The sequence below is a fragment of the Elephas maximus genome, chromosome 3 (genome assembly GCF_024166365.1).
Source record: "Elephas maximus indicus isolate mEleMax1 chromosome 3, mEleMax1 primary haplotype, whole genome shotgun sequence".
NCBI lineage: Eukaryota > Metazoa > Chordata > Mammalia > Proboscidea > Elephantidae > Elephas > Elephas maximus.
The window spans coordinates 96563247-96579157 of NC_064821.1; the positions used below are offsets into that span (position 1 = coordinate 96563247).

Below are 15911 nucleotides of genomic sequence, written 5' to 3' on the forward strand. Positions count from 1 at the left end.
CCCTCCTGAGGCAGCTGGCTCCACTTTGGAACTTAGCACTGCCTGTTACAAAGTTCTTCCTCACAGGATCTGCCTCCCTGCAGCCTCTGTCCCTGCCCTGCTGTGTAGGGTTGGCTACAGTCCATAGGCTCCCTCAGCGTCTCCCCAAAGCACTGGTTTCTAGTCCCCTGCCACTCAGGTTCCTGTCTGGAGGCACACCCCATCTGTCCCAGGCCCAGAGTTAGTCTCCCACTCGGAAGGAGCCTGAACACAGGTTAATCCCTATTGAGCTTGTGGTTATCTAAGACTCCCAGGTCTTTTTCTTTACGGAGTCGCTGCTCAGTCAATTCTCTCCCACCTTGAACTAAGATGATGGATTTTTTTAAGGCCTCTCCTCTCAGCACCTGTCCCTGTTCCTACACTTAGCCACAGGCCTGGCCCCAGGATTACCAACTGTTGCAAGGGATGAAGGGATACCAGGGGGTCACCTGGTTCCCCTGTCTTCCATTTCCCTACCACCTTCTGGCAGGGCCCTAGGAGGGTCCAGGAGGCCAGGAGCAAGGCTCATCAAGTTCTCACAGCGTCACCTGAGCTCCAGAATCACAGCAGGTTAGTTCTGCAAGCCAAGTGAAGGGCCGCACCCTCCCCTCTGCCCATCAGGCACATGCGCAGCCACTGCAGCCAAGCTGAGCCAAGCCAGCCATGGTCATGCACACAGCTGGTCTGAGCTGCCCGCCCAGGCCATGCACAGCTGTGGGGTGCCCCACATTCCAGTCTGAGGCATGCTTAGACAATGTCCCCTTTACCCCTGGGCCTCCTCCTGTTTCCCTGGGATGCTGGCGGAACTGAAAGAACAAGACCACAGCAACCCCATGACCCGGTGGCCAGGTGGTGACTCAGCCTGGCCCAGCACTGGGAAACCCCAGCTTTGTGGGGTGGGCTGGGCCACAGTAGCTTTGGGGTGGTCTCTGCGGGGCACCACCTCCAGGAATCTTTCTGCCACTCCGAGCCCTCCCTGAACACTGTCCATTCAGGTGTTCACTCATCCACCCACTGCCTCATGCATGCATCCATTCACCCCCGCCCCCCCTTTGCAGGTAGCAGGAACTCAACAACTGAATTTACTGATGGCCGCTGGAGTGGCATGAACGGGATGGCTCTGGATGGGGACGGAGGGAGAGCTCAGTGACTCCAGCTTCTATGAAAGGAGAAGGCAGAGTCCCTCAGGACTGATGCTGGTCGTAGGGAGAGACTGAAGAGCAGGTCCACACCAGTCCCTCCTTGTCACCCCTCCCCTGGAACGCCTGCCCAGGCTCTGAGCCAGCACTGTGGCTGAGGCTGAAAGGAAGCCTGGTCTTTCCCAAATCCAGCCTGGAGGTGATACTGCTGGGGAACCTGTGGGGTAAGGGGGAGTGGAGGGGTCCAGAGCCCTGATAACATTTGAGGCCTGCCATGGAAGGAAGGAGTGGTTTCACTTCCTCGGCACATGCACACACCTGCATGCACACACACCAGCTTATGTGCAGAGGCAGACGGGCCTCAGACCCCATGAGCACAGTCACAGACGTGGGACTCACACAGACATGTGTATGCATTCCCTGGCCCTACTCAGGGGGCATGGACAGAGGCTGTCCTTTCACCAATGCCAGGACACAGAGGGCACACACAGACACAAGCACATGCACACATACTTTCTTGACAGCCTTATCATGCAAAAGATGAGAGAGAAGAGTTGAGCAGGTTAGCAGGCCCTGGCTAACTCCAGGTCGCGGCGGGGAGGGAGGGGTGGCTAGGCTCAGTTGCTCCTGCTTCCCTGTCCCCTTTCCATTGGTGCCTTCTGCTGGAGCTTCTCTTGGCAGGGCCTGGGGGGCGGGGGGGAGGTCTGTCTCCTGCAAGCTCAGGTGGAGGCTGAGTGGACTTTCCCCATATATGCTTCCTTTCAAAACTAGTTTTTTATCTTCCAAAGGGGTGGAAACCTGCTGTTCCTGGGGAGCTCCGCAGGATAAGCTCATCTGAGCGTCAGGTGCTGGGTGAAAACAGGTCTGCCAGGAAGGCGGGGAGGGAGGGGCTGACCTAGGCTCTCTCTTCCAGGGGGAGTCTCTGTCCAAATCTCCCTCCACCCTTGACCTCCTGGGACCAGCAGAGAGATGATTCTTCATCTTTTCTGGAGCCCACATGGGGCTTCCAGCATGTTCTCTGGGATGCCCACCTCCCCGCTAGGTCAGATGTTCCTGTTCTTTCTAGCCTGGAGTCCACCCTGACAGCTCGAGACATCAGGGCAGCTGCCTCGCTCTGTTCCTCACACATGTCCAGCCTATCACTCTGGTTTCCCCAGCAAGTCTGAGCTCCTCAGGGCTGAGGACAGTGCCACCTCCTGCTTCTGGGTCTACCTACCCCACCCTGACCTGACCTGACCCAGATGGCCTTGGGATGTACCTCAACTGGCCACCTGCCTCCTGTTCCCCATGTCTCCCTCTGCAGGGCCTCCTGCAGAGGCTGGGAGTTCTCAGAGGTCAGGGCTCTGGCTAGGGCAGCAGGGCAGGAACACCAAGGAAGAGAGAAAGTGCCAGAAGGAACACACACTCAGAGGTCTGAACATGGAAGGAGGGAGGAGCAAGGCCAGGTTTGTGAGAGGAAGCACAGTCTTGGAGCATCTGGGCTGGAAAGGAGAGGCCTTCAGAGACCAGTAGAGATGCAGAGTGAGAGGCCCCAGAACAGCACCTGAGTCCAGAGAAAGTGTCGGAGCAGAAGGCAGGGGAGCATAGAGGGGCAGGCAAGGGCCTCAAGCCCTGTTGCCAGGAGCAGGGAACAGCCAGGAGGGGCAGTCCAGCGTGGGAGCAGCAGGTACTGTACCACACTCTTTCTGAGGCTCATCCGACCAGTCCCGGCAGTCTCTCTGCGCATCACACACTTTCCCGCCGTCCACGCACTCGCCACTCTTACACTGAAATCTGCGGGGACCCTCACATGTGGACTCTGTCAGGCCAGACAAGAAAGTGGACAACACCTGTGAGGCCTTGTGCAGGAAGGGCTGCGGCTGGGTCCCACCCCATGGAAGGCGATGGAGCTCCAGCCCTAGCCCCTGCTGGTCTCTAGAGGGTGGTCCAGGACAGACAGCCCTCATTCAGGGCTGTGAGCACTCTGTTCATAGCAGGACAGGATCCCAGGGATGACCAGGACCCCAGGACCACCCCAGGCATTGTCTAGCTGAGCAGGGCTATGGGGGTCTAGGTCTGAAAGGGCAGTACCGGGGCCCTGGGAGGGACAGCACCGGAGCTCTAGAGACTCTGGAGGCTCCTGAGGGGAGGACCTTCGCCCCAGGAGCTCAGATAGGGAAGGGTGCCTTATCCATTCCCCCAGATGACCAGTGGGTCAGGATCCTGGCTCCTACTAGTGGGGGTGACTGGAAGAGCCATCTGAGAATTAAGGGGGCTTCCAGAGGTGCAGGGCTCAGCCTTGGCTCAGTCTGGGAGCTAGTGAAGGAAACCACTCCAAAGCTTAAGACATGGACAAGTGGTGGTGCTAGACTTCCTGCAGTGCCTTTCATGTCCCCTTAGGCCTTTCAGCTTTTGGAAAGTCCTTAGAAATTCAGTTCTGGAGCCACTTAGAACCCCATGGGAGCGGATCTGGGTGATTTAGGGTCAAGTTAATGCTCTGGGGGAAGACACATCTCAGAGAGCAAGGTGAGACCCCTCAACTCTGCTCTCTCCAGAGCCAGGGGCAAGGCCCTCTGCCCCGTCACCTCTCCGCCCCACGCACCCTGCAGGCAGCCAGCTTCATCACTCCCGTCTGCACAGTCCTTTTCCTGGTTGCAGCGCTTGATTGCAGGGACACAAGCCCCATCCTCACACTGGAACTCATCCCCACGGCAGGTCCCCAGCGCTACCAGGAGAGCAGTAGGGAGAGGGTCAGGGCCAACGTGGTACTGGGGCAGCACCCTCCCCCAGGACCATGCCCACCACTGGCAAGAACAGAACCAGAGTGGCTGAGTTTGGGGCATCCTCCAAGGGTACCTGGCCGAGGCACCTCCAATGTACAGGTGGGAAGACTGAAGCTCAGAGAGGGGAAAGGCCTTGCCCAGGTCACACAGCACTTGGGCTGGCTGAACCAGGACAAAATCTCAGGTCTACTGTTTCCTATGCACTGCCTGTCCCCAGTGCCACCCTTCAGAGAAGACACGTGGCCCTCATTTGTTTCTTGGTGCTCATTACTTAATCGCTTATCCCTCTGGCAAACCCTTCCTGAGTGCCCACTGTGTGCCAAGCACTGCCAGGGGTCAGGAACCCAGAAATAACTAGGAGCCTCCCCCTCTCCTAGGAACTCAGGGTGCAGCGAGGACAGAGGAGTGAATAGGTGAGGGGGCGAGAGCCCGCCCAGCAGGTACGGAGCTGGGGAGGGCGGGGAGTTCCTGAGGGCATCAAGGTCTGCGGGCAGGGGAAGGGCAGGGGGTGGGAGGCATATCGGGGAGGGGTCACCTCCCAGACGCAGGTAGCTGCGAAGACGTTGGGAAGTTAGACCTGAGCTCCACACTTGGTAGCCGCTTGCCCTCCAAGTCACTTCCCCCAACCTCGTAAACCGGGGGAAAACGCCTTCAGGCGGGATCCGCAGTCCCTGGGCTCAGAGGTAGTGGGGCGGGGGCAATGCGGAGGGGGCTGGGGGCTTACGGCAGTCGGCCTCGTCCGACTTGTCCTTGCAGTCGCGGTCGCCGTCGCAGCGCCAGCCCAGGTGCACGCACTCGCCGCTGCGGCAGGCGAACTGGGCGGCGGCGGCGCAGGCGGCAGGCGCGGCCGTGGCCCCCGGGCCGGCCCTGCCGCACAGCTCGGCGGCCTCGTCCGAGCGGTCCTCGCAGTCGAACTGGCGGTCGCAGACCCAGCGCTCGGGGATGCAGGCGCCGGCGTCGCCGCCGCAGCGGAACTCGCGGGGCCCGCAGGCCGGGCCGGCACAGCCGCGCTCGTCGCTGCCGTCGCCGCAGTCGTCGTCGCCGTCGCACACGAACACGGCAGCCAGGCACGAGCGGTTGCTGCACTGGAACTCGTGCGGGGCGCACACTGCGCGGGACAGACAGCGGTCGGCCCGCCGGACCCCATGCCGCCAGACCGGGGCCCACTGTGAGCCTCGCTCGGCGCCAGCATGAGTGGTGCTGGGGGCTGAAAGTTGGCGGTGTGGTCAGGCGCGGCAAAGGGGGGCTTCCAACCGGGGCCATGCCAAAACCAGCTGGGTGACCTTGGGCAACACACTTGACCTCTCTGAGCCTCCCTGGCCTCACTGGGTAAGGAGAGTGAGAATTCCTACCCTGCTGCCAGCAGCAGCATAGGACACCTAGGAGGACCTCGGGATCTTCCTGGGAAATGATACACAGCCTGACACTGGGCCATCTGCTGGGGACCCACCTCTTAACCCCACTGCCTCTGCGCTTCACAGTGATACTTTCTCATATTTCAAGAGACCAAATCCCTCCCCTTCACAACACACTTCGTGCTCCCCCGCTTAGGAAGCTCCTCTGCCTCTGCCCCCCTTTCACAGGCCCCTCACAGTCTGCTCAGGTGTCTGGGTTTCACATCCTTCTCTGTCTGCCCCGTGACCACAAGCCCCCCAGGGATGGCCACTGAGACTGCCCCATTTTGTCCCGAGGGCCTGGCACAGAGCTCCCTGCAGTGAGTAGGTGTGGAATGGATGGGTACTGGGCAGGCCCTGGGTGTGAGGGGTAATTAAGACAGGGGAAGCACAGGTCACTGGCCCTGCTTGGAGCTTGGGGCTTCCCTCTCTGGGGGGCTGCTCTGAGCTCAGACGCTGAGAAAGCCTTAGAGACCAGCCAGCTCAACTGTCAGTTTACAGGTGGGGAAACTGAGGCCCAGAGAGGGGAGTGACTTGCCCAGGGTCACAGTCCATGGTGAGGATCTAACCAGAACTCAAGTTTGGGGCTCTCCCTTCCTGCTGACTCCTCCTGTCAGTGTTTTGGGTTCTCTCCTCTCCCGCTTCCCTCCCTGGTGTCTGCCCACAAAGCACCAAGAACAGGCCTGGACACAGTGGCAGTGGCCTCAGGGAATGTCATGGCAGTAACAATTCTTTCCACATGGGGGCGCCCAAGGCCTGTGTTTTTATTTTCTGATGGCAAAATGTCAATTTTCATTGTTACTGAACATAAAATAGAGTGATGTCTTCAGTTTCACAATGTAGGCAGCTCATGTCATGTGCTTTTAACAGTTCTATCACGTTTATGATATTTGCAATTTTTTTCCCTTCTGGGCTTTGGGATGTTGGGGCCTTGGTGGGGAAGACACACGTTACCCCATGACACCTACCCGCCAAGATTATGCTGATGGTTGGTTAGCTCCCCTCCTTCCTGTCCAGCCTGGGCTTGTACATGTGAAGGGAGGGGGTGCTCAATACCCACAGAGAGTTCTAGTGGGAAATGCTTCTTTGTACTGAGTTCTTTCCAGGTTTTTAGATTTACATTCTCAGGCCTAAGCCCAGAGACCCCTACCCCCACCGCTCACAAGTAAAAGAAACTCTGAGGGACTGAAGAAGGAGAATTCCTTTTCTTTGGCCAGGTGTTTGGGAGCTGTAGCACAGAAACCCAGTAAGACCCAATAAAATCCAATAATGCCTGTCTCCCATATTTAGCAGGGAACATTTCTGTCACTCTGTGCCCTATGTAGCTGAGGAAACAACTGGTTATGGGGCAGTGTGGAGGGAAGAGGACCAAGGCAAGGCTCTCATTAACCAGTGAAAAAACTCATTGCCGTTGAGTCGATTCTGACTCATAGAGACCCTATAGGACAGAGTAGAACTGCCCCATAGAGTTTCCAAGGAGCGCCTGGCGGATTCAAACTGCTGACCTCTTGGTTAGCAGCCGTAGCACTTAACCACTACGCCACCAGGGTTTCCATTAACTAGTGAGGCCCAGCGAAATCACTGCTGAACAAACAAGCCAATGCCACATGGGGCTTTGAACTGCCAGCCCAGCCGGGATCTCTCCCAGTACCCAGATACTTCCTGCTCCAAACACATTGAGGCCCCAGACTTAGAATCTCAGAATGCTGTGACTCAGAAGCCTCTGGAGGAGACGGCATTTCCACAGGAAGGATGCCAGTATAGAGGCCAGCTGAAGGGAGTGACGTGCGCAAGTGCCTGGTGGAAGCCCTCCTCAGTGACCGCCTGTATCAGCCTGGCCTCACCGCCTAGTGACCGACAGCCGGTTGTGTTCCAGTCAATCGTGAGCTCCCGAGGGGCAGGGTATACCTCACTGTCCCTCCCAGAGCCTGGCTCCAGGCCTGGCGCACAGTAGGTGCCCATGAAATTGAAATGAGTGAGACCAGGCCACACTCCCCACTGGACCAGGCCCTGCAGCCGGGCTCCCTGGGAGAGAGATAATCCTGTGCTTGCAGCTCAGTGATGTGGAACTGTCCCAGTGACCACATCCATCTGTCCCCACCGAGGCTGCAGGGGATGTCTTTCCTGCTCTCTGACATTTGTGTGCAGATCCAAGATTTCAGCAACAGTCGTCCTTTACATCTCAGGAATCTGTGTCCATTTCCCCCACCCCCCCGGCAGGGCCATGGCTCAGGCCACCACAAATTCTGGCTCCAGCCCTTCCCTGTCCTTGCTATGAGGTTGGTAGACTCATGGAATGGATGGCAGATGGCAGACATGGTAAAAAGCTCACGGGCTGTGCTCTCCAGACCTGAATTTGAATCTCAGTTCCACCCCTCAGCCTTGGGCATTTTTCCTCCCTTGTCTGAGCCTCAGTTTCCTCACCCATAAAATGGGGATGATAATGGCCACTCCTGGGGTGGTTGTGAGGATGAAAGAAGAAAATGCCTCCAAAGTGCCTGGCCGTGACTAGTGTCCTGACCATCACCCTTCCTCTCTCCTTCCCATGCCCACAGAGAATTGCTCAGCCCCCTGGAGTGCCCGCCACTCCCCGAGGCTGCCTGCCATGCTTGGCAGAACCTGGGCCCCTGAGCCTGGACTCACAGGAGGCGCAGCCGGCCTCATCTGCTCCACTCTCACAGTCCTTCTCCCCGTCACAGCGCCATGAGGCGGGCACACACTTGTGACTGGTGGGTCCGCAGCTCAGCTTCTCGGCCGGGCACACCTGTTTGTCTGCAGAGACAGACACATGGGCACAACTTAGCCAAAGGGGGCACAGGGCATGGCATCAACCAGTCCTACTGCCTGACTCTAGCCACCTGGCCCAAGGCCCTGAGCATCATCCATCAGGACCCTTCTGCCCCAGATCTCGGTTTCTTCATTTGAGAAGAAGGCCCTGTTATTGTTGTTGTTAGGTGTTGTCTGGCCAATTTCAACTCATAGTGACCCCACGTGACAGAGCAGAACTTCCCCATAAGGTTTGCTAGGTTGCGATCACCAGGTCTTTCTCCCACAGAGCTGCTGGGTAGGTTCAAACTGCCAACAGCAGCTGAGCACTTAACTGTTGCGCTACCAGGGCTTCATCTGCCCCTAAACCAAAACGATTCACAGTGACCGTAACAGGACAGAGCAGAACTGCCCCGTAGGGTTTCCAAGGCTGTAATCTTTACAGAAGCCAACTGCCTCATCTTTCTCTGGCAGAGTGGCTGGTGGGTGCAAACTGCCGACATTTTGGTTAGCAGCCGAGTGCTTTAACCACTGCACCACCAGGGCTCCTTTGTCTGCCCTTAGGACTCTCCAGATCCTAAATCAGACACCATCAATGCCCTGCCTAACACACTTTCATGGCCGCCTGGTGCCTGGCACCCAAGTTCCTCCTAATCAGGCTGACCCTGCCTGCGGCATCAAGCCCTTTGAGCTCTAGCAGCATGGAGCCACCATGCCCTGCTCGCTTCTCTGCATTTCCCAGCTGGGGGCCTTTGGGCAAGATATGACCTCAGTTTGCCCTTCAGATCAGTAACTCCATGAACTAAACCTGTAGATTGGAGGGCTCACCAAGGCCTCCACGGCCTCCTCTGCTCCAGCCCCACCAGGCCCCCCTCTCAGTCATGCCGCTGAGAGCAGCCGTCGCTTGGCAGGGCCCAGCGGGACTGCACAGCTATAATTACTGCAGCACAATCAGAAGCTGACTCAATCAGGGGCCTGGAGCCCCAGGGTTGACTCTCAATTTCTCAGGAAAGAATGAGAACCCAGTTCAAGGCTGGGGGTGGCGGCTCTCGTCCTGAGCTCCTGGACCCAAACTGCCCTGGCTGGCTCCTCACTGCCTTCCAGAGCACGCAGAAGGCTGCTTTCAGTGGTCTCTCGGAAGTGCCAGGCAGGGTGTTAGACGTTCCCATTTAACCTTCCCCAGACACCCGGCAGGACAGAGATTGTGCTGTGGCCCCAGCAAGGAGGCTGAGGGCATGGCTGCTTGGGTTTGAATCCTAGCTCCAACACTCACTACCTGTGCAGACTTGGCCAAAGACTCAGCTCTGCACCTCTGGCCCTTTGGCAACAAGGTAGGGACAATAGAACCACCTGCCTCACAGGATCATTACGACAGCTAAGTCAACACACGTGAAGCACTTAGAACAACGCCCCGCCCAGTGCTCAATACATGTTACCTATTATTGTTAACCAAGCGTATCAGAGGAGGGCTCTGAGGCTTGTTTACTTGTCCAGTGTTTTTTGAGCACTGCTGTGTACCAGACTGAAGCCCTGATGGCACAGTTGTTAAGCACTCGGCTGTTAACCAAAAGGCTGGCAGTTCAAATCCACCAGCCACTCCTTGGAAGCCCTATGGGGCAGCTCTGTTCTGTCCTGTAGGGTTACTATGAGCTGGAATCAACGCAGCAGCAACAGGTCTGGTTTTCTGATTTTGTGTATTGGAACTGGTGGTAAGTACTGGGTTCTAATTCCCAGAAGGGATTCAAAGTCTGCTTTGCCTGATGCAGAGCCTGGGCACAGTCCATTTCACCCCAGGGCAGGGAGCCACTCCTGCCTCACCTCCGGTTTTGCCCTCTGATCTCAGACCTGTTTTCCCTCCTCTTCCTTCCACAGCTGGCCTGATGGCCACAAAGTCTGGAGAGCCAAGGCCCCCAGACACTGCCGCACCCCAGGAGAGGAGCACCTTGGACTCCCCGCGTGTGGACCCCAAAGTTGCCCTAGAAATACATGTCATGAAGCATAAAGCAATCCACTGGGAATATAGGATTTATAGGGTTCATTTTACAGACGTTTCTCATTACAAACAACTGTTGGGCCGAGCTCCAGAAAGTGTTGGCATTCAGAGACCTTTTAAAAAGGCTGTAGTGCAGGGTGGTGGAGAGGGACTGGGAGTCGGAAGACGAGTCCTTCCAGAGCACCTCCTCCACCAACACCCTCGGGACCTCAGGTCAGCACTTCCCTCTAGGCCCCACCAGAACACATGGAAACGAAACTAGACCAGCATTTCCCAGAGTGCCCTCTGACCAAAGGGTGGGGACAAGAGGGCTCTGAGAAGTGCAGGTTCCTGGGCCCCTGCCCTTATTGATGGAATCCAGACTTTGAGGGCAGAGCCTAGAAATCTGCATTTTAGCAACCACTCTCCCACCCCCACCTCCCAGCCCAGGTGATTCCCATGCACTGCTGTTTGCAAATGCCTGGGTGAACATTCTACAAGTCTGCAAAATACAGGACATTTTTTCTCTTTAAAGGGCATTTCTTCTCTTTAATTTTTCTCTTAAGTTCACTCCCATAAAAATGATATAGGTGTCCCACATGCTTGCAAGCCCCCAAGAGAACACTGAGATGGAAGGACAAGGTACCCATTGAGCCCTGAGCCAGGCCCCGGGAAACAACCCCACAGAAGAGCTGGAAAGGAGCTGTATTTACTGAGCACCCATGGTCTATCAGCTGCTCCATGCTGGGCCATCGACCCTCACCACCGCCTACCAGGGAAGCCGCCCTGCAGGCTGTGAGCATGAACTCCGGGGTGCCATTCACAAAGACCATTGTGTCATGGTGCCTGGAGTGAAGAAGGGCAGCAGTCCTGCACGTAAGCACTCCATTTTACAGATGAGGAAACTGAGGCTCAGAGAGACAAGGTACTGGCCAGCAGGTAAGAGGCAGAGTCCGGATTCCTCTACCCTTTCCGCCAAGTCCCGCATGCTCCTGTGGGGAGGGAATGGACCCAGAACCAGCCCCAAACTCTCTACCCCAAAGCCCAGGAGATTGAAGTGGCTCTTGGCCATCCATACCACCTCTGGGACCTGGTTTCTGCAGATCTGCAGACCCCAGCACAGCAGGCAGGCGCTTGAACTTTTAATGAATATTTATACAGTTAATTGCATAACCTTTCAGCAAGGACAATGATTAAACAATCCGTCTGCTTCCTTTCTTTATAATTAATAAGACATTTGCTCTGTCCCTAAATATGTCCCTAAATAGACAGCTCTAATTACAGGCTCTTGAGGATTCAGCAATGCCCGACATCAGCCCACCTCTCCCACCTCCAAAGAGCCAAAGGCACCATCTTGGAATGCCAGGACACGAGGGCCTCAGAGGTCACGCCGATGAGTATCCACTGCAGTGACAAGGAGACCAAGGCCCAGAGAGAAGGACCTACCTAGGGTCACAGAGCTACCAGATGTCGGGTGTCCCGACCACCTGTCTCCCTGAAAACTATCTGTCTTGATGCAGTGCTTCCCCAGTGCCAGGACTGGAACCTGGCTCTCCTCCGCACTCCCCGGGGAGTCGTTGTGGGTAAGTGTTGCTATGCAACCTCTCCCTATGAGGGGGGCACCATCATTACTGCCACTTGACAGATGGGGGGAGTGAAGCCCAGAGACAGAAGTCGCTTGCCCAAAGGCAGGTGGAGAGGGGCAGAACTGGACTTCATCCCAGGTCTCTCTAGCCCCACATTGCTGCTCCTAACCACTGCAATGAGGAAGTAGACCCTGTTGGCCTCATTGGCACCTCTGGGCAGGAGAGGGGCTGCTGGGGTGAGGGCTCACTGGGCCTTTGCTCAGGCAGGGCCCACCAGATGGCGGTCTGATGTCCACTTTCAGCATACTGAAGCCAAAGGCCCCCAGGCAGCATGATGCAGGAGAAAGCATGAGTTTTGGAGTTGGACACTCCTGGGTCCAGATGTCATTTACCAACATTGAGGTCCCAGGCGAGTCACTTAATCTACCTGCAGTTTGGCTTCCCTTGTCTGAAAAGGGGGTTAAATTATCTCCCATTGTTGGTGGGTGTTTTAATATGGAAACATTTGGAAGTCCCTACACTCAGAGCCTGGAAGTAACTCAGAGCTCGGGAAAACAGTTGCCCTTGTTTTACTTCCTGAAATGCGAATGGCTGGTGGGGGGTGCCTGGCTGCATCCTTGGGGACACCCGTTATCAGTCCACATGGTGAGCAGGATGCAGGCCAACCCTCCCCCCGCCCAGCAGCCTCTCGCTGTAACAGACATCCCCGAGGGGTGCCTTTGGCCTGCTACCCAAGTGTCCCCAGGTTCTGAAAGGCAGCAGTGAAGAACCCCACTGTCTCTCAAGCAACTGGAATCCCCCAAAGTCAGCAAGGAGGGTCTGAAACTCATCTTTGTATGCCTCTAGGCATTCATACATTCCCGGAGAATCCTACCCCAGAAAGCCAAATCCACTGGTACTTTCTCCAATTCATAAATTCACAAATTAATGAAAAGGAAAATGTCTGTTGAACAAAAGAATGGAAGTGCTTGGCAGCTGCTCACTGAGTGAGCATGTCTACAGTGTTAGCTCATGAAAGTCTTAGGGCAGACAGCCTCCAAATGGGGACTGCAAGCTCCCAAGGGGTCCAGTGACTCAGATGGCGGGAACTACCAGCGCCACTCAGTTGAGCTCCTACCCCAGAAAGCACAGCGCTGGGACATCCCACCTTGTAGAAGCAGACAGTTACACCTCGAGCTCTTTTATACCAGGTCAGTCCCTAACTTGCTGGGCCATCTCAGCAAATCCCCTTTCCTCTCTGGGCTTCCATTTCCTCATCTCTAATGGGAAAGGGGAAACCCTGGTGACTCAGTGATTAAGCACTCGGCTGCTAACCGAAAGGTCAGTGGTTCGAACCCACCAGCAGCTCCTCAGAGAAAGATGTGACAGCCTGCTTCCACGGAGATTTACAGCCTTGGAAACCCTATGAGACAGTTCTATGCTGCCTGATAGGGTCGCTATGAGTCGGAATCAACTTGATGGTAATGGGTTAATAGGAAAGGGAAGGAGCTCTGATGGCGCGGCAGTTAAGCACTTGGCTGCGAACTGAAAAGCTGGCAGTTCAAACCCACCCAGTGGCTCCATGGGAGAAAAGATCTGGTGATCTGCTCACCCCAGGATTAAAGCCTAGAAAACACGATGGGGTAGCTCTACTCTGTCACATGAGGGTCACTATGAGTCAAAAATCAACTCCACAGCACCCAACACCAGGAAACTGTGAGCGTGGTTAATCGATAAGTCGTCCCCCACCCTTCCAGGTGGGAAGGTTCTAAGATGCAGGAATAAAAGCCCATTTGCAATAAGCAGCACCCAGAAGAGTAACTCATTCACCTTGAACCATCCTCCCACCTTACCCCGAGCCCCTCCTAACACACACTGGAAGGAGGGTCAGAAGCCCTCCCCAATCAACTGAACTATAATTAGAGCTGAATTGCTACTGTCATTAGGCAAATGTTCTGGGCTTTCCTGTTGTGACTCCTGACTCTATCTGAGAGACACAGGAGCAGAACCAGAGTGAAACAAGGCTGTGAGAGATCACAGCCAGCCAGCGGCAGAAAAGACAGTGCAGAGAACCCGGAATGGGTACCTGCTCCCAAACCCCTTCCCTCTGGATGCAACCCCCTCTCACTTACACTATTCTAATACCTTAAATTGGTGGTGGGGCAGGGGGAGGGCGGGAAGGGCCTGGAGTCAAAATATAATAATAAAAATAACACTGCCATTTACTCCGGCAGGGACAACTTGCCTGTGTTTGATCCTCACAAACCCCTGTAAGACAGGCACCATAACTCCATTTAACAGATGAACAAACTGAGACTCAGGGAGATTGGGCAATGTGCCTGAGGTTTCACAGGTTAAAGGACCTGAACCCAACTACATCAGATACCAAACCCATTAGGCTTTACTGCTTACAGTCTTTTTGGGAGGTGTGGAGGGGGCTCCATCCTGAGAGCTGGCACAGTCCCCAGGAACCTAGTAGGCTATGGAGGTTGCTATAGCAATGCCAATTAAATGGGCAGCAGGCTGGCTGCTGGGTTCCCATTCAGTCGGGGAGCTGTGAGCAAAGCTACCAGGTCTTGCTGCCCCAAATTCTGCCTGACCCTCAAGGTCCCCCTGGCCAACTTTCTCCAGGAAGCCCTTCCACTCACAGGCCTTCCTCCCCTCTAACGAATGTAACTGCTCAGGAAGTAGAATCCTGGGCCTTGTGCCCCGGCTCGGTGTAGGCAAAGGAGAAAGAGAGTCTCAGAACCCTAAGGGTCACAGAATTTCTGAGCCCAGAAATGTTAGAATCGTGAAGTCTTTGGAATTCTGGAATGTGAGAGACCGGGGTCCCAGAGGGGGCAAGAAGGATGCAGGACCTCACAGCAAATTACTGGAAAAACCCTGAGGGGAACTGGGCCTCCCAACTCCTGGGGTGCTGCCTTCCCGGCTGAACCCTGAGGATACCCTGTCAAGCCTCAGAGGGGCTGGAGGCTATCTTTGTCATGGAAGACAGACCCTCCATGAATAAGCTGTGCAGTTTGAAGCAAGTCCCTCAACTTCTCTGAGCCTCCAGCTCAACTGTCAAATAATAGTGCCTTATAGCTGGGAGGAAGGAGGGATGAGGAGGGCCCCTGCACACCCAGAGAGAAGCATGGGGCAAGACAGGGAGGAGAGAGAGATGGGGAAAAGGAGGGTGAGGAAAAGAGCTGAGAAGGGAAGTGGTCAGAGTGTAGAGAGGCAGAGGGGGGCTCAAGGCAGCAGAGGTGGGGGAGGGGAGATGCAAAAGGACAACAGCAACACGAAGAGACAGGTGTGGGGAGAAGGGGGAGCGTAACCCCAATAATAGCCATGGTGTGTTCCCTCTCCCCCTCCCCTCCTGCCCCAGGCAGCCTGCAATGGTGGAAAAGCTCCCCCTACCCAAGACCACATCCTTACAAAGCCTCCTCCCTAAACATGCATTCTTTCTCTGGTTCTAAGCCAAGTCCTGGCTCTCCCCTTGATACCCGGGAAGGCTTGGGCAAGTGCTGAACCTGTCCCAGCCTCAGTTTCCCTCTCTCTAAATGGGGATCCACCCCCCTCCCATTGCTTCGAGGATGGAAGTCAGCAGTGGGCGTGGCAGGGCTTTGTTCCTGGGGATGCTAAGACCAGGGCTGGGCTTCCCTCCTGAACAGGCCCCTCCAAGACAGCATGGAGTTTGGCTACTTGGGGGAGGAAAGGATGGGGCCTGAGGCATGACTGGGGGGTGGGGGGGCAAGGGCAGCTGTACAAGGAAACGTGGGCCCTTTGTCTCAGGGCGGGGTGGCTCTTGCTCTGCTTTTCTCTCCCTTTCTCTCTCTCACACGGAGACTGGTAGCTCTGTTGCTAGGAGACAAGGAAACCCAGTTATCACCAGCCACAGCCCTAGATGGGACTCTAGCCTCCATTGTGTCCCTGCCTCTGCCTCAGGGGTGGCTGTGACCCCAAAGACGGGCTCCCGGGGTCCCTGCCAGTGCCCACAGCCTCCACGTGCCCCCTCCCCCAGCCCTTTGTCTTCGGCTCATGATGCTGAAGCTTAGCCTTGGGGACTGTTTGGTCCTACCCGCCCCTTTCTCATCTTCTTTTTAATTTAACAAATGTCATGGAATGACCTGCTGGGTGTAAGTTTGCTTTGAGGATTAGGGCCTGGAACAGAAATCATGGAGAGACAAAGCCCTGAGTGTGGGGGGGGCGGGCCTGGGGCTCGCTCTGGCCCTGTGCTCACCCTGGGCAGTCTCTGCCTCCACCCGGCCAGCCACAGAGGACTGGGCTCCCTGCTCCAGGGCTCAGCCCATCCG

At 56.0% G+C, this 15911-nt stretch overlaps 1 protein-coding gene across 18 annotated transcripts in view; it reads right to left on the bottom strand.

Moving 5' to 3' along the window:
* LRP8 (LDL receptor related protein 8) overlaps nucleotides 1-15911 on the bottom strand; it is a 92767-nt gene that overhangs the window by 29509 nt on the left and 47347 nt on the right. For 6 of the 18 annotated variants that reach the window (XM_049879289.1, XM_049879287.1, XM_049879284.1 and 3 more), the window contains 4 exons: nucleotides 7957-8085; nucleotides 4644-5027; nucleotides 3739-3861; nucleotides 2833-2955 (listed from right to left, as the gene is read on the bottom strand). The exons of 1 other annotated variant lie outside the window; for it this stretch is intronic. In XM_049879289.1, coding sequence (XP_049735246.1) covers nucleotides 2833-2955; nucleotides 3739-3861; nucleotides 4644-5027; nucleotides 7957-8085 — 759 coding nt within the window. Of the gene's footprint in view, nucleotides 1-785; nucleotides 825-2832; nucleotides 2956-3738; nucleotides 3862-4643; nucleotides 5028-7956; nucleotides 8086-15911 lie in introns of all 18 variants that reach the window. 11 more of the 18 variants (XM_049879301.1, XM_049879298.1, XM_049879293.1 and 8 more) reach the window with 6 other exon arrangements.